This window comes from Enoplosus armatus, chromosome 13 (genome assembly GCF_043641665.1).
Source record: "Enoplosus armatus isolate fEnoArm2 chromosome 13, fEnoArm2.hap1, whole genome shotgun sequence".
Lineage (NCBI taxonomy): Eukaryota > Metazoa > Chordata > Actinopteri > Centrarchiformes > Enoplosidae > Enoplosus > Enoplosus armatus.
Window position 1 is genome coordinate 22053927 of NC_092192.1, and position 15564 is coordinate 22069490.

Consider the following 15564-nt stretch of genomic DNA (forward strand, 5'->3'; position numbering starts at 1 on the left):
AAGTGTTTTTATTCCATTAGTCTGACATTCACGATCAGGCCTAATTGTAAGATAAACATCTTCAGCTCAGAGCAAAAGCTAGACAAATTTGCTTTTCATATTGACCTCAGTTCAAGGTGACTGTGGAGGCGTCTCATGCTTTCCCCACTGCAAGCCTTAATATGCATTTGAAAGCTCGGGCTGTCAAGTCAAGACAGATAATTTGGGTTAACACTGTTAAGAATTTATGGCTGGCCTTGGATGGATATTCAATTATTACAGCAATGTAATTTGTTTGGTCTGCTCCGCGACAAGCACATTCTGGTAATTGCAAAAAACGGAGAAACATCAAGTGTTTGATTGAAGCTCTGCAGAAAATCATCCTTTTGAGTGTTTGTGCTTTTAGCAAGCTGTTTCTCCTGACCTTTTTCTAGCCCCACTGTCCCATTGTGCTGCCAGTCTTCCTCCTAACGTTTTGTCCAAGCACTTCTTGGCCATGTGTTATCGCGTCATACCAATACCTTTCTCCCCCGCTCAAGGAAAAGAAAAAGAAATTGACACTATTTAGATTTATCAGATTATTAAATACACGGTGGAAATTCTACTGTTCATTCGTTTGTTGCGTGTCTCTGGCTCTTTTGAAAGTTCTTCTCATTGGGATAATGCATTATAGTGAATCATTTGAGTAGGAACCTTTCTCTAGTTAGCCAGCTACCAGACTCAATATAATTTTACGCAAAGTGTAGGCCCGACTCGTGTGCTACGTGTTTGACTTTCTGCGAATACTGCGAGTTTGTCTGCCATCGTCTCCCGGTGTTAGCCACTTTGAAACAAGACTATGCTGAACCACCCTTCTCTGATAATGCTAACAACAACAGCAAAAGTTATGTTCGGAGTGCAGAGGAATAAATAGCCCCGCTTGTTTTGGCCAGTCTCTGAAAAGGTTTTTTACTGACTCACATTTATGCTATGCTTTGCTACATTATATAACACCAAGAAGACTTGTGCTTCGCCCCTTCGCCTTAGTTATTTGCAGATGTAATAGACGAAGCCCTGCTGGTTCCTTAGGCACACTTACACTGTTTGCTTTCACTGATGAGAGGCGATGCAGGCAGTAGGCCGTCATCAGTGTGCAGAAGGCCCGAGCTGCCGGTCTGGCTTCCTTACAGGCCACAAAGGGACGAGCAGTGAGTACATCTGATTAGCCGTATCGACTGGTAAAATGCTACCACACTGGGTTTCCGCTCATCAAGCCGAGCTACATAGTAATTAGCCTGGGATCGATGTGGCCGTCCGGCAGATCGGCTAGCCCACAGACGCACAGTTTCTCTGGGATTGCTCCGTCACTGAGCTAACAGAGTGAATTTCTTTTTTTTTTTTTTGTTGTAAAAGGTATCATTGAACATCAGGCGCATTGCTGTCACATCACCTCTTTCATGTTTTTGTCTGCCCACATTCTGTCTGAAGCATTAGATGCAACAGATTCTGTCGAGATAAATCACATCCGTGCGCCTGCGAGCGCCGTTAATCTTGCTTTTCCCAACTCTCTGGCCTTTTCTCTGTGTTGGATTTGTCACTGGCACTCTTTGCTGTCCTGAGTGATGGAACTTGTAGCTTAGCACATGTTTGTGTCATCATGCACAAGCGCTCCGGGTGAAACTCTTTTGAAGATCCTCTGGCTATATTTCTTTCTAATCTGGACCATCTCCAATGCGCATGGTGGCATTTCTGGTTGACATTTTTTTTTTTTATCTGTCCAAAACCCAAGTGTAAAAACGGCAATTTGCTCTTTCATGTTATGTGCCAGATTATTTCTTGGCTGAGACCAGTAACTTCACGGCGTCTCAGCTGGTTGCCTGGCGACAGCCCATAACCAAGAAATAGTCCGGCGCAAAACCCATAAAACAGCGAATTGTCAGCTAGCTAGTTCCACCCTGTATCCAGCCTTTATCCTACGCTAAGCCAATCAGCTGCTGGCTCTAGCTTCATGTTTAGCACGTGAAATGTGACAGTGGTGTCGATTCGAACATCTAACTCTCCACCAGACAGCAAACAGGGGTATTTCCCACAATGTTTATATATATATTTATATATTTTCCAACAGTTGTTATTATTAACTGGACAATAGTAGAAAGCTGGAGGTTTTGTTGCCACCCCTCAGAAATAGGATTAATTATTCTCAGATCTTCTAAAATAACAGTATTTAGTCATTTTTCCTACTGTACATGCACTAACTGTGTGAAAATGAACATTTTAATGTAATTGTGTGAAACGCTGGGAAGCAATTACACTTTACGCTGTGATCTGTGGCTCAAGTGTGTAGGCTGACAATGGGTTGACCTGGCTGACCTGTGACCTGCTGTTACACCCCCAGGTGCCCACGGAGTGCGAGAGGAGCCCCAGTTTGTGACGGCACGTGCAGGAGAGAACGTCATCCTGGGATGCGACGTGTCCCACCCCCTGAACGGCCAGCCCTATGTGGTGGAGTGGTTCAAGTATGGAATGCCCATCCCCTTCTTCATCAACTTTCGCTTCTACCCTCCTCATGTGGACCCGGAATACGCCGGTAAGTGATGTCATGGTGTACTTGCACACCCAGGAGTACACTTCTACATCACCGCAGCAAAGTGAAAAAACAAATGTTTACCCATTTGATGCTAAAATATCTCCAGTTTCTACAGCTATTACATTAATGAAAAAGCTCAGTGAGATGTATTTTATTCATGATATTTGTCAAACTGAGTCAGCTGCTGTCCATAGAATCACATTTTGCCACTCTTGCCGTTGGTTTTTCTTCCTCTCTCTCTGTTTTGTTTCAACAAAGACATTAACCCGTCACCTTCTTGACAGTGCTCTCTTTGATCAGTTGTGCGCTTACCAGCGTAAACCATAATACACACGTTTGCTAAGTAATGTCGACAGCTTTAATGAGACGACATTTGCTTTGGAGGCTGCAGCAGCAGCAGCATCTCTTTCCACCACAGACTGTGTGTGCGGGCTGTGCTCGAGGTGAGGTTTGCTGGGGAGGTGAGAGGGATTTTCCCCTTGCCTGCTTTTGATTTCCTTCCCTCTGATCATTTACATTTCAGAAATAATCCCCCCCCTTCTGGTATGTGTGTGATTCAAAGAGCTTTTACCATGCATTCATTCGTGTCATAACAAATTAAATGTGAGGAGGAGTCAGTGCAAGTACCACCCACAAACGTTTTTGGCATTTCAATGGCCACTGATGCGCACCCCCCCCCAAAGTGGATCTCTGTCTAAGGTTGTGCTACAAAACCTTTTTTCATGTTGAAGATTATTTGTCAATGCAACATTTTGCAGAATTTTTATTACGATTTGGGACATTTGAATTTGTAATGAATGTGTATAAAATGGTTGTTAGCTCAAGGTTTATAGCCAGCGTTAAAGGAGGAGGGATTTGTCTGTGTTTCAGCTGTCGCATTGCTGTGATTGTTGGTTTAACATGTGTCTGTGTGTCACTTTTTGTATACTCTCATGTGCAGTTGCTGTGATTAGATGTTGTGTTTAGATTGGTATCCACAAATGTCCCTCATAACAGAAGATCATTTGCAAAATGTTTTTTTCAACTTCCTTTTTTCAGTCCAAGAAATTCTCCTGTCATAGCGGGCATTTTCTCTCACAGGTTTTATTTATTTTTTTTTAACAATCTAGGCTCTAATTATCTGTTTTAAGTTATCCAAGTTGTGTAAAATGAAAAGTTTTTTTACACAGTTTACCCTAATTAGAAGCATAATGCCATTAACATGGACAGAGATACTAATTTCCACATCTGATTAAAAGGCAGCCGATTGATTGGCCCCCGTCTGCATCAGATAGAGGGAAAGCTTTGTTTTAAAGGGTCCTTTACATCCCACCTGCACGCTGCAGCGGGAAGAAAAATGGTCTGACAGACTTTGCACGATTGTGGCAAAAATACAGAAGCTTGATATAATCTATCCGCATCCTCACTCACTTTGTCTTCATTGATTAGATCACTGAGCCCAAACACCTGACGGCAAAGCCTGCTGAGTCTCAGAACCAATGGTTACAGTTACAGAATCCTGACACCAACAAAAAGAGCAGTGGGATATGATGAATGTAGCCCAATATCCCTGAAGACGGCAACAGTTGCACCATTATGTGTGCGAGTACAAAACCAAGTCTGTTTAGGAGACTTGGAAACAGGACTGGGCCCCCAAACTTAAGACAACGTGTTCGTATCATGATTTATTTGGCCTTTGCCGCAAATCCTTTCAAATCCCTTATTAAATCTAATTAGGTTCACCTTTCAAGTAACTGAAATTATACATAACTGCGCTTCAGTGCGAGCGTGATATTGCATCACGGAATGAAGTCACAGGTCACGGTCAAAGCTGCTGAGATACATAGAGTCTTACATTGTGCCCTATTTAGCTTGGGATGATGTCGAGGGTTAATGAGCCGAGCCAACCACAGGGGCACTGTTTCCTAGACACCCGTCTGCACTCACAAGCCGTTGTCTTATTCTTTTACGGAGAGGAAGAGGGAGAAAACATCCGTGAGAGCAGAAGAGGCAGACCAAGTGTAAAAACCCTTCCATGAGAAAGCGTAGAGAGGAAGAGATGGACATAAATTGATAGCCAGGCAGGAGGGAAGCAATAGAAACTGAAGATGAAAGTTGAAATGGAGGGACAGAGAAAAAGAATGTAAGAAACAGCAGGAAGTGGTCCCAGATTACCTTGTTGAATGCCGCCTATCATCGTGGAAGATGTCCACACTGGTCCAGACACGGTGACATTTTAAAACGACTTGCCCCTGCAGACATTTGCTGAAGCTAAAGAATCTGCTTTGCCCTTCTTCTGTCAGGGTTGGGCAGAATATTTTAGTCTCAGAGTTAAATGTAGCCTGTGTAGTTGTAGTAAACTGATCTTCTTATAAAACAAACACAATCAAACGGACATTGTCGGGTGGGGTTAATACTACTGTAAGTGCATGTGTGAGAATCTCTGCGAGCTGCAGACGATCAGTGGCGTGGCCTCTGATGAGCGCCACTGCAGCGGTAGCAAAAGTCAAACCCACAGCACCAGAAGCAACCTCATGCGAAGTCGAAAATGTGGACCCGAGGCGAGTCCTCTTATGTTATCACAGTTAACGCCAGTCACGAGGAGCGGGGCTCTGTGACTGACTGCCGTGTGTTGACTGCAGGAAGCTGATAGAAGAGACAAGAGGTGGCGCTGGACTGACTGAATAGAACGAGATTGGAGGAACAGCTGGACTTGTGTCGTAATTACTTTGATGAGCACAAGTCCTGCTGACTGCTGCTTTTGCTGCCCCAGGGATACCGTTCTTTTCTCTTCTAACATTATTCCATGGACACGGTTCGGACTGGGAAGTTATAGAACATATATGTTACAACTGTGAGATGACTGAGAATTCTGATCTCTTTGTGTCTTCTACTTTCTGCACTGTTGCAGGCCTGTCAGTGGAAGATTGTTTAAGGTGGATCTTGTAGGTTTCAATTCTGGAAAAGAATCTCTTTTCCATTAATATGACTTTGTATTTATTTATATTTTGAGCTTTGCCGGGTGGCACCTGTGCTGGATAGCAATGCTAATGGCTCCTAACTTAAGCACATATTCGTGTTCGCTTTACTTGGTTGATCAAGTACATTTAATTAATTGATCAATTACTTAATTAGGAACAAGAAGCAAAACACATTTTGACCGGAGGGGGACTAAAGTTAACTACCACTCATAATTTTGCGGCTCCAGGGATGGCAATGTCTGTTGGTCGGTCGGTTGGTCCCCCCCTTTTTGTCAAGAGATTGAGCGCCATGGAACCGTGGAACTCCCACAGGAGGAACCCTAATAACTTGTGGTGATCCCCTGTCATTTCCTGTGTTTTTCCATTGTCTTGCATTTACCAGCCTGCAGGGAGTAGAAACATTTGAATTGTCTTGTTGTTGGTCTGCATTGCGTACACGGATTGGACCTCTCAGGCAGAGTGCTAATGGCGTCGGCCAAGTGCGCCAGGCGTGTCGCGCGCTGTATGCAGGCAAGGCACGAGGACGGCGTGAGGGAGGACATCCTTGTGTTGTTCAAAGCAAGATGTGTTTGAAACTAGGTCAGCTGCAACACCACATGTTTCAACAGCTGTGGCACTTCATTGAGTCGTGAGACCTCATCACCCGTAACGTTGACTCGGGACTTTCAAAGGTGCAATTTCCCATTGTGAGAGCATAGTCTTAAAGATAAGATAGCACTTCATTTATCCAGAGGGAAACTGTTTAGTCACACATATACAAGGAGCTCTCACTTATCTTGTCCTGTTAGTTTGGATAGGTACATATTCCTATCTAAAAGTAATAACTACATTCTGTTTGAAATGATTAATTACTGATTATTTTGGTCCCAGTGGAAGAGATTGCTTTTGACTTTGATGAAGTTTGCCCACACTGGGTTTTTTTTTTTTGTGTGTGTCATAATGACATAATTGCTGCTGAAGGCAGTTAATGAAGAATGAATACAAAACAAGACCAGAGAGAGCGCGGAGTGTCACCAAAGCCCTTTAGTGATGTCCAAACTACGCAGAAGTTCTGTCTACATTTTTCTGATTGTGGGAATGTTGGAATAAAACTACTGGAATAGGAAATGGTGTACCTGCTCCAGAGATTTCTACACCCTAAAACAAAAAAGAAGCTCCTGTTTTCAGCATCACTTTGCTAGTGAAGTGACAACGAAAGAAACAACTTATATTTTGAGTGAAGACACGCTGTAATAATAATAATCATAGTCACATTTCTCTTGGTGGTCATGACTTGTGCGGTCAGAGGTCACAGACGATTGTTGGCCAGTGAATTGTGCGTAATTAAAAGATTTAACAGCAGGGCTTAATTACAACATGGTGACACTGCTCCACAGGGTGGAAAAGAGGAAAGTATAGACCTAATTGGCCCATTCTATCAGGAGATAGTCAGTGTCATTTTTGTGCATGGTTCAGTTTCCCTTAGAGAAGCTATAAATTAGGCTGCTTCTTCCTCGCTGTAGTTTCAACAGACACTCAGCAGGGGCTGGATTGCACGCTGATAACATCATCCGTGCTTCCAATCTGAAAGGCTGGCTCAAGCATGGCGTTGATGGGAATATACTCTGTCACACTAAAGCCATCTGTGTAGCAGCTGCATGGCATTTATTCCCTCCAAAATTCGACTAAATGTTTTACAGTGGGATTCCTGTAAACTGCTACATTAGTTTTGTCAGCCTGCTCTGATGTCCTGCGCATATGTGGCGTGTAGCGCTTTGTGGGAAGCAAATCCTGTGTTTCACGCCACAGAATTGTAACAATGAACGAAGAAGAATCTCTTCGTTTAAAAAAATACGTATCACACGGTATCTAATCCATAGAGATTCTACCGTGCTCAAAGGGTGTAGTGACCTTCATTAAGCCTGTCCAGGAAAGCTAAGTAGTAAAAACAACTCAGTGGAAATAATATTCAATCTGTTTTATCGTTCACCAGATCTCAACGAAGTAAAGGCAGACAGGGTGCCCTCTATCTGAAGGCAAAATGGTGGCACTGCAACAGGTCACAGAATACGGTGTGACGCCGGCAGCGGGCTGACGCCGAGCACTCGTCCTTCTCATCTAGAATAACACGGGTTCTTACTTTAACACGGTGTGCGGCAGATAAATGTTTTAAGCATGGTCTTGTTCCCTCCTTTGTCGCGAGCGCTCTCCCACTAAGGGGGTCCACCACGTTCATGTCGGTGACTCTCAAGAACAACCGTGTTGTTGCTGAGTTAGGACGTGTTTGTGTTTTTTTTTTTTTTTTTTTTCTTTGCAGGTGCCTGTGTTGAGAAAAAGAGACTATCTGAGAGAGATTGTGAATGGAATATTCGATAAGGGATTTGTTTGGTGCAGAGCTTGATGAATCCCTATCCATTCTGGCTCTCGGAACCCATCCCCACGAACCAGTATTCCTCTGTGTCACAGAACTGCAAACACATCAATGAGCCACGCTGTTGCACGAGTTGGCATGTTCCTTCATTAGCGTGAACACTTTCTGAGCCTTACTGAGCCTTTTTTTTTTTTTTTTTTTTAAATGGAACTTTATATTTGTGAGGCGTTTTTAAAAATTTATGTCCTCAGTAGGAGCCAATGTACTGGGGGGGGGGGGGGATGAAGTCAGAAAGTATTGAGCAACGGACTAACACATTGTGGCATTCGGTCTTTTCATGCGATTTCTTGACAATAACAAAAACATAGAATAACAGCAGCCTAATCCTTTAATTGAATCTGGTAGGCAGCGCACTAGTTGCTGTTAAAAGTGCCAGCGGTGTACCTGCTGCTTTGCAATGCAGATGACATTAGATGATACCTTACTGATGTGAAAACAAGAGTGAAACCACTCCCAAGCAGCTTGACGCTCTCTGGCTGTCAGAGGTGTGAAGATGGATCCAGCATCAGTGAACAGAAAGCGCCATTCCACCGACGCTGTTTTGTCTCAACGCTGGAGACGTTGTGCGATAATTGAGTAGGATGTGACCTCAGAGGGCACAGAGCGTGGAGGCCCTGTCAGCGCCTGGTGGTAAATATGATATACATCGTTATCAGGGTTGGGCAGGGTTGACATTGTGTGTTGGCAGTGCTTTTAGTATGTGTGTCTGTCTCCTCTACATAGATATGAAATGACATTGATCTTGCCTGTTTGCCTCTTTTCGATTCTAAGCTCTCATTAAAAGCGCCATCATTCTAGCTGGTGAAACCCAAAAACCATGTATCAGATTATTTAGACATCTGCTTTTCATTAATTATTCAAAGTGACAGTTTGTCAACCGTTTAATTAGCGGGATGAATCGTTTGTTTCGTACAGAAATGAAGTGACGCAAGAGATGAAAGCCTTCAACACCGTGACCTATGACTGATGTAAACGAATACAAGTTATTATTATATCCATTATTTGGATAATCCCCCCCCCCCCCCCCCCCCCAGGGATCAATAAAGTATTTCTGATTCTGATGAACAGCAAACAGATGCAAACAGCATCCAAGTTTGTTCTTCAGTATCAAAGTAATCCAGGTGCTAGCAGCCAAAGCAGCAGGACTTTTCCACGATGCACGTCTGACACAATGCAAACTAACAGCCTAAAGGCTAAAAACAGACCAACTTTACACTCATCCATCACATTCCACGACCTCCAGTTTTTAAAGCCCCCCCGCTCACAGATGGCCCACTCACACAGGCGCTTTCTCTTGAACGACCTAATTGGACCTCTTCTCAGGTCTGCGTGGGCGTGTGCAGACTGTGCTTAATCGACATCTTCCTCACTCTCCTCCGATTTGTTGCCTCTGTTAGGGCGGGACCATCTACACCTCTTGTTACTCTTATTTGTCCATAGAGCTTGGTGACGCCACGTCACTCCCAGCATAGCTCCACCCAACGTCCACCTGACTGGAGGTCTCGTCAGCCAGAGCAATTGAAAAGACTTGTGTGGGTGTGCTTGGCCTCATGCAATATGGCGTAATGAGAAAATTGTGTTTTTTCCCACTGTTAAAACCTCCAGTTCTATTTATTCTGTTCATTTCCACCGGGACGATTAACAGTCGCACAGTTTCTATTTAGACTTTCTGATGGGATGTTAAAGGTGGTGGTGAATCATGCTTTAAAACATCGTGCTATTTTGTATATTTGGCTGGCAGCTGAGTATTAATGGCAGAAGAAAACACTTTTCGGTATAAATCCAGATACAGATATTTTCGAGAAATGAGCACATGCAGTTGCTAGCTTTACATTACACCCCAACTTCAAACTATTCTATGTGAATACGGTCTTCACACGTTTTCCGTGTCGTCAGTCTGAAATAAGTTTGAAATTGTCATTTCTGTAAGTGTTCTTTTTTGCTCAACATCATAGTTTACATAAACATTCTCAGGCTAATTGCAAGATTTGCGTGGGCAAATGTGAAGGGAGGGTCAGAATAGTACCCTGTGTTTACACAGACACGCTCGTGCACTTATTTCTTGCTCATGAACTTTTATCCTTGAACACGTCAAGTCCAAAAGGGGACATCCAGAACTGTTTGGACAGATTGTTTACCCTCAGGCAAAGAGAGATGGAAGTGGAATCAAAGGGCAGGCGCTGTGTGAACAAACACAGTAGTGGATAGTGAAGGATCCACAGATACTGTATACAGTGTATTTAATACACAGTTCACACTCAAGTAACATGGAGTCTCTTTCTCAGCTCCTTCCAGTCAGCCAAGAGAGGAGACAGACATGGTTGGAAGCTGGACAAATATAATCTGATATATAAATAGCCTAACCAGGACAGACACACACACACACACAAACACACACACACACACACACACACACACACACACACACACACACACACACACACACACACAGGGCTTAGGGAACAAACATCACTTTGACTGTCTACCTTAACTCACTGAGACAGCCGCCAGTACAGCTGATATATTTACCTGGTGTGTCATGCTGCAGAGGGGATTTAGGGAGGCAAACAAAAAATTCGTCAGGAATACCCACAAAGTGGAGAGGATGGGTGGGTGGGGGGGTGGGGGGGGGGGGGGGGGATTAAAGAGGGATAGCCAGGCTTTGATAATGCTGACGTTTTGAGCCGGCGTGTGCTCCCTGAAAGCCCTTTGTTTAACCCTTATTGCCAGTCGCCATCTGTTATCATCCAGTTGCCAGATCGCCAGGAGCAACATCATCAATCACCCCCCCCCCCCCCCCCCCCCCTTCAGCTTTTGATCTGTAAAAGTAAAATGCAGCCATTCCTAACTCTGTACTCACCCAAGTCAAAAGCCGATATCTGTTCTGACGGATTGTGACAACTGCGTAACCCCGGGGGGCGGGGGCTCTTTGTCGTCATGTTGGCCACCTCCCACTCCTCAAAGGAAGTAATGACCTGTCCTTGCCTCAGCGCATCTCCAAAATAGACCGCCACACACACACACACACACACACACACACACACACACACACAAGATGAAGATGAGGACATCTTTGCCAACACTGAGGCTTAAGTGACAGATTTCACTGTGCATATGCAACTGCACTTGGTTTCCTCCTTTGATGCTGTGTCGCGCATTAACAGTGCAGCGGTGGCCGCGGTGTTCCCCCGAGACACCTACACTAACACACCGCTGTGTGATGGCACTGTGTGATGGCTGCATATTTATATCTGAACTGCCGCTTCTCTTCTCTTCACCTCTTCACCTGTCCCCTTCCCTCCCTTCATTTCCTTCATTAAATTCAATCCACCCGTCGTTTCTGTCACCCCTCCGCGTCCCTTTCCGCTGACACCCCCTCTCCCTCTCTGTCGATCAGGCCGGGCCAGTCTGCACGGCAAGTCCTCCCTGCGGATAGAGAACGTGCGTTCAGACGACCAGGGCTGGTACGAGTGTAAGGTGCTGATGCTGGAGCAGCAGTATGACACCTTCCACAACGGCAGCTGGGTGCATCTAACCGTCAACGGTAGGTTCCGTCAGCGTGCATTATTCACACTGTGCAATGTGAACGTTGGACTTAGAGGATGGAAGGACTGGTGGAGGAACAGATATGTGCATGAGACATATGTAGACTGATACATTGTGTAAAAACCATACTTTACATAACTCACCTGTATCTGATGCTACAGGCATGAGGATGGGATGATTATAATAATGGTGATTATTAGTGTTATTGTTAGCACCAGTGATGTCAGCTAGTGAAGACGGGTCTTTTCACCTCGAATCAGTGCCAATACACACACAGTCGTGTTTCCATCACTTTCGGGGACATTGCATTGACTCACATTCATTCCTTGGAGACTTGCCCTAACCCCCTAACCATGACCACTACTTGCCTAAACCTAACCATACCCTAACTTTGACCAAGTCTTCACCTTAAAACTTTATGATTTACGTTATGCGGACTTGTTTTTTTTTTTTTACCCATAAGGAAGGCGAGTCCCCACAATGTGACTGCGTAAACAGATTGATTTCCAGACATTAGTAATACCTGCCCACACACACACACACACACACAGTATTACAGACAGCTGGGATATTTCTTTCACATTACCAAGGACATGAAATTAGACAAACTGCCGTAATGCCGTAAATTAGCCCGTTGGAATCTGTAAAATATTCAATCTTTTGTTTGTTGTCAAGGTGATGTTTCTTGTGGCAATATGTGGTGTGTGAGGTCACAGGATATAGCCCTGATAAAGGTCCAAACCAGACCATCACAGCGTAATGCAGTTAATCCAGTTATAAAGACGGATATTAGCCATATGCGTCAGATTGGACTCCGTTTTGGTAGATACTTAATGTTAAAGGGCTCGGGCCGAAACTTGATTGGGGGCATCTCTAACTATTACACACACTATCACAGTTAGGGTGTAAATTAGTTAGTAAATGTTTTTAATATTTAATTTAATATTTGTTGTAGGCATGAATGGCAGATATTGCCCAGTAACCACAAGGTCAAAGGTTAAGTCCCCATAGTAGGAAGTCCAAAGTATCCTTAACACTGATTCTCGCTCATTGTTTGTGGTGTCCGACTGGCCTCATGGTGGCTGTGTCATAACTAGAAGATTGACAAAGCTGTCCCTAAGCAGAACACTGCCCCCCCCCCCCCCTCGCCCCCTTCACATGCTGCGTCAGCGAGAGTCTCTCTGGAGAGGAGCACCAGACAAACACCTGACTGTGAAATAAGTCGCTCACACAAGTGTAAACACTCACGGGACTCTACACAGAAACTAAGAATATTGTTGCCTTCACTTGGTAGCTCAAGCATTCATCGAGACACTTAATCAGACAGCGTGTGATGACGCTGGTTGCTGTGGTAACGGACACACCAGATACAACCCCCCCCCCCCACCCCCCGGGTCATGGCGCACTGGCTTGGTTTCATCAGTGTTGCTCTTGTTCTGCGTGACTTCACCTAGTCTCAGCCCTCTCTCCCAGAAGTGTTTAAAGACCTCCTCAGGCTTCCTGCTCTGCCTCTTCTCTCGTTCTGTCTTCCGTCTGTCACTCCTCCGCTGTCCTTCAGTGTCCTGTCGCCAACATCAGACAGGAGCCGCAGCACTTTTATCAGCTGTAGCAGTCAGATAGGACACAGCTGACTGGGTTGCTAGTTCCACCAAGATGTTGAGTCAGAGATGCGGGTTTTTCAACACATACCAAAATGCTTAATCTACTGTAGCTGTGGGCGTGTGGAGTCAACAAATCACAAACTGCAGGTCCACATTATCAGTCCAGTTTTGAAACATGATCCCACAACAAGGATCCACAGATTGGACGTGCCGTACATCTTCGTACATAATCACCGTGGCCTCCCTGTGGCTTCTGTTGAATGGGAAATGTGTTTAAGTGGGGAGATAGTCGTGAAATCCGATGCATTCTAAGTTGTGGCTGAGCTTCTCGTGTTTCAGCTTTTCACTGAGAAGAAAAAGACAAAGCTAGGTGTCAGCGAAGATGTGGGAAATAGCCAGCACGGGTGGGAGGTCAATATGAGAACAAACTTACAGTGTATCAATGAAAGTGAGAGCTAGCTTGGTTCGAAAATAGTAGCCTATAACATGATATGTGTCGTGGAGCTGCCCAAAAGAAACGTTGAAGACTCTTGTATGCACACAGCCAATATGAGTCGGGTGGTGACCGCTCAACTGTGTAACAGTGATGGTGGGCTGGCCTGTAACGTGCAGAGGCACCATATGAGGCAGGAATTCCCCTTCATCGTCAAATTTAAAGCGTCTCTGAGGAGGAGGCAGTTCACGTGGAGGGCAGGAGGTGTCATGGGAGCGCCCTGCGTGACAGCCGCTGGCTTGAGTGCCATGGCAATGTCCTGATTTACTGACAATCAAGGCGAGGTTGCTGAAGCCTCGGAGGTTTGCTTCGGCGAAAAGCTCGGTGAAATGAAGGTCCTTCGATGGAGAGACACACAGCGGTGAAGCGGTGGCAGGGTCAGGGGACCAGGGCTCTGGGGAGTCCCTGCCGCTTTACTGATTGCTGATGTCACCCACATGCAGCTCCACTGGAGCAAACCCCCACCTCTGCTGGGCTGGCAGGAAGAAGCAGTCCAGCCTTTGATGGCGGACAGAATCAAATGATCTGTGACTGTAGAAGTCATGGTGGAGGCACTAAAGCATTGTGCACAGAAGACATTCAGCACTAGAGCCATAACAAATATCAAAAATTACACTTTTAAAGAGCTCATTCAGGAGTAAAAAAAGTTCTTTGGTCAAGTGCCTCACTGAAGCGTGAGAGAAAAGTTTGAGAGTAACGGTACAGATGGTTGTTTGAAATGTGCTATATAAATAAAGCTGCCTTGCCTTGTCTTGCAGTAAGAGTAGGTTTTGCTCTGTCAAAGTGACTTGTGAGGCAGGAGCTAGCATAGCTAGCGGGTTAACAGCAGTCCTCAGCAGCTTGTAAATTATAGTGCCTTATCACACGCACACACACACACACACACACACACACACACACACACACACACACACACACTCACAGCATCCCTCCTTCTCTGCTTCTTGTATTATTTCATGAACAAAAATGTGTTTAAACAATTAATATTTCCCGAATGAGAGGCCCGTGCCACCCCTCCCCCTCAAACTGTCAAAGTTCAAACCAATAAAGCGTTCCGTAAGCGAATGCATCTCACCCTGTTCCGTATAGAAATGAAAGGGGGGAGAAATCCGGTGTGACCGCACCTTCACTCTCAAGCGTTGACACGATTAATCACAAGGAGCAAGAGAACCCAAATCAGAGTCAAGGATTTACTCTTTACATCTGCCAAGTTTCTTCCTTCACTCAATATTTTCTTTTCCAAGTTTATTTTATTTATATAAAATCCATGATATCTACAGTACCAATCAACGTGTAATAACAATCAATGTATTTATCACACAGAAATATACAAATAGTCGTGAAAGTCATACAACAGTGTACAAAATGATATTTTACACACTGACGAGACCATTGCAGCTCTCTCAAATAGAAGAGTATTTTTGAAGTCGTGAATGATTTTTACGTTTCACTTGATGTCCAAACTTTTTTTTTTTTTTTAGCAGTTTGACAAATGCGGGCCCGGCTCCTCTGCGGCTGACTGACCGCAGGATTGAGAAGATGAATGGTCAAGCCTTAAGAGCTCCATTAGGCCGGTTGACGCCTGTGTGTGAAATAGAGCCGAAAGAAACAGCTTTTTTTCTTCCGGTTCACTTTTTCTTTTTTCTCTTTTTTTTTTTTAACGAGATGTAATGTGATCTATGGAATGCCATCTACAGTGGATGAACCCGCCCAAGCTTCACATCCTCACATCCGAGTTTCTGTCAATATGGTGAATAATACAGTGCCGGCAGACTGTGAATGTTATGCAATCGCAGTGAACCAGTCGGTACTTTCAGCGCTGGTGTACGTCCTTCAGTGGTGGGGCTGTACTACCTGTGATACCCCTCTCATCGCCTGGGTGTTATGAGTGTGTTGATGTTTAACTAGGTGTTGCAGTGATGTTGAAGTGCGGCTCACACAGTATTTTTAGGCCCTCGCAGTGGCAGAATCTTTAAGATTCAGGGCCCTGCCGCATACTAATGCTGCGT

General features: G+C 44.7%; 1 protein-coding gene across 1 annotated transcript in view; it reads left to right on the forward strand.

Moving 5' to 3' along the window:
* Positions 1 to 15564, forward strand: part of LOC139295365 (protein turtle homolog B-like) — a 96206-nt gene that overhangs the window by 21269 nt on the left and 59373 nt on the right. The window contains exons 2-3 of the mRNA XM_070917549.1: positions 2354 to 2545; positions 11313 to 11459. Of these exons, the coding sequence (XP_070773650.1) occupies positions 2354 to 2545; positions 11313 to 11459 (339 nt within the window). The remainder of the gene's footprint in view (positions 1 to 2353; positions 2546 to 11312; positions 11460 to 15564) is intronic.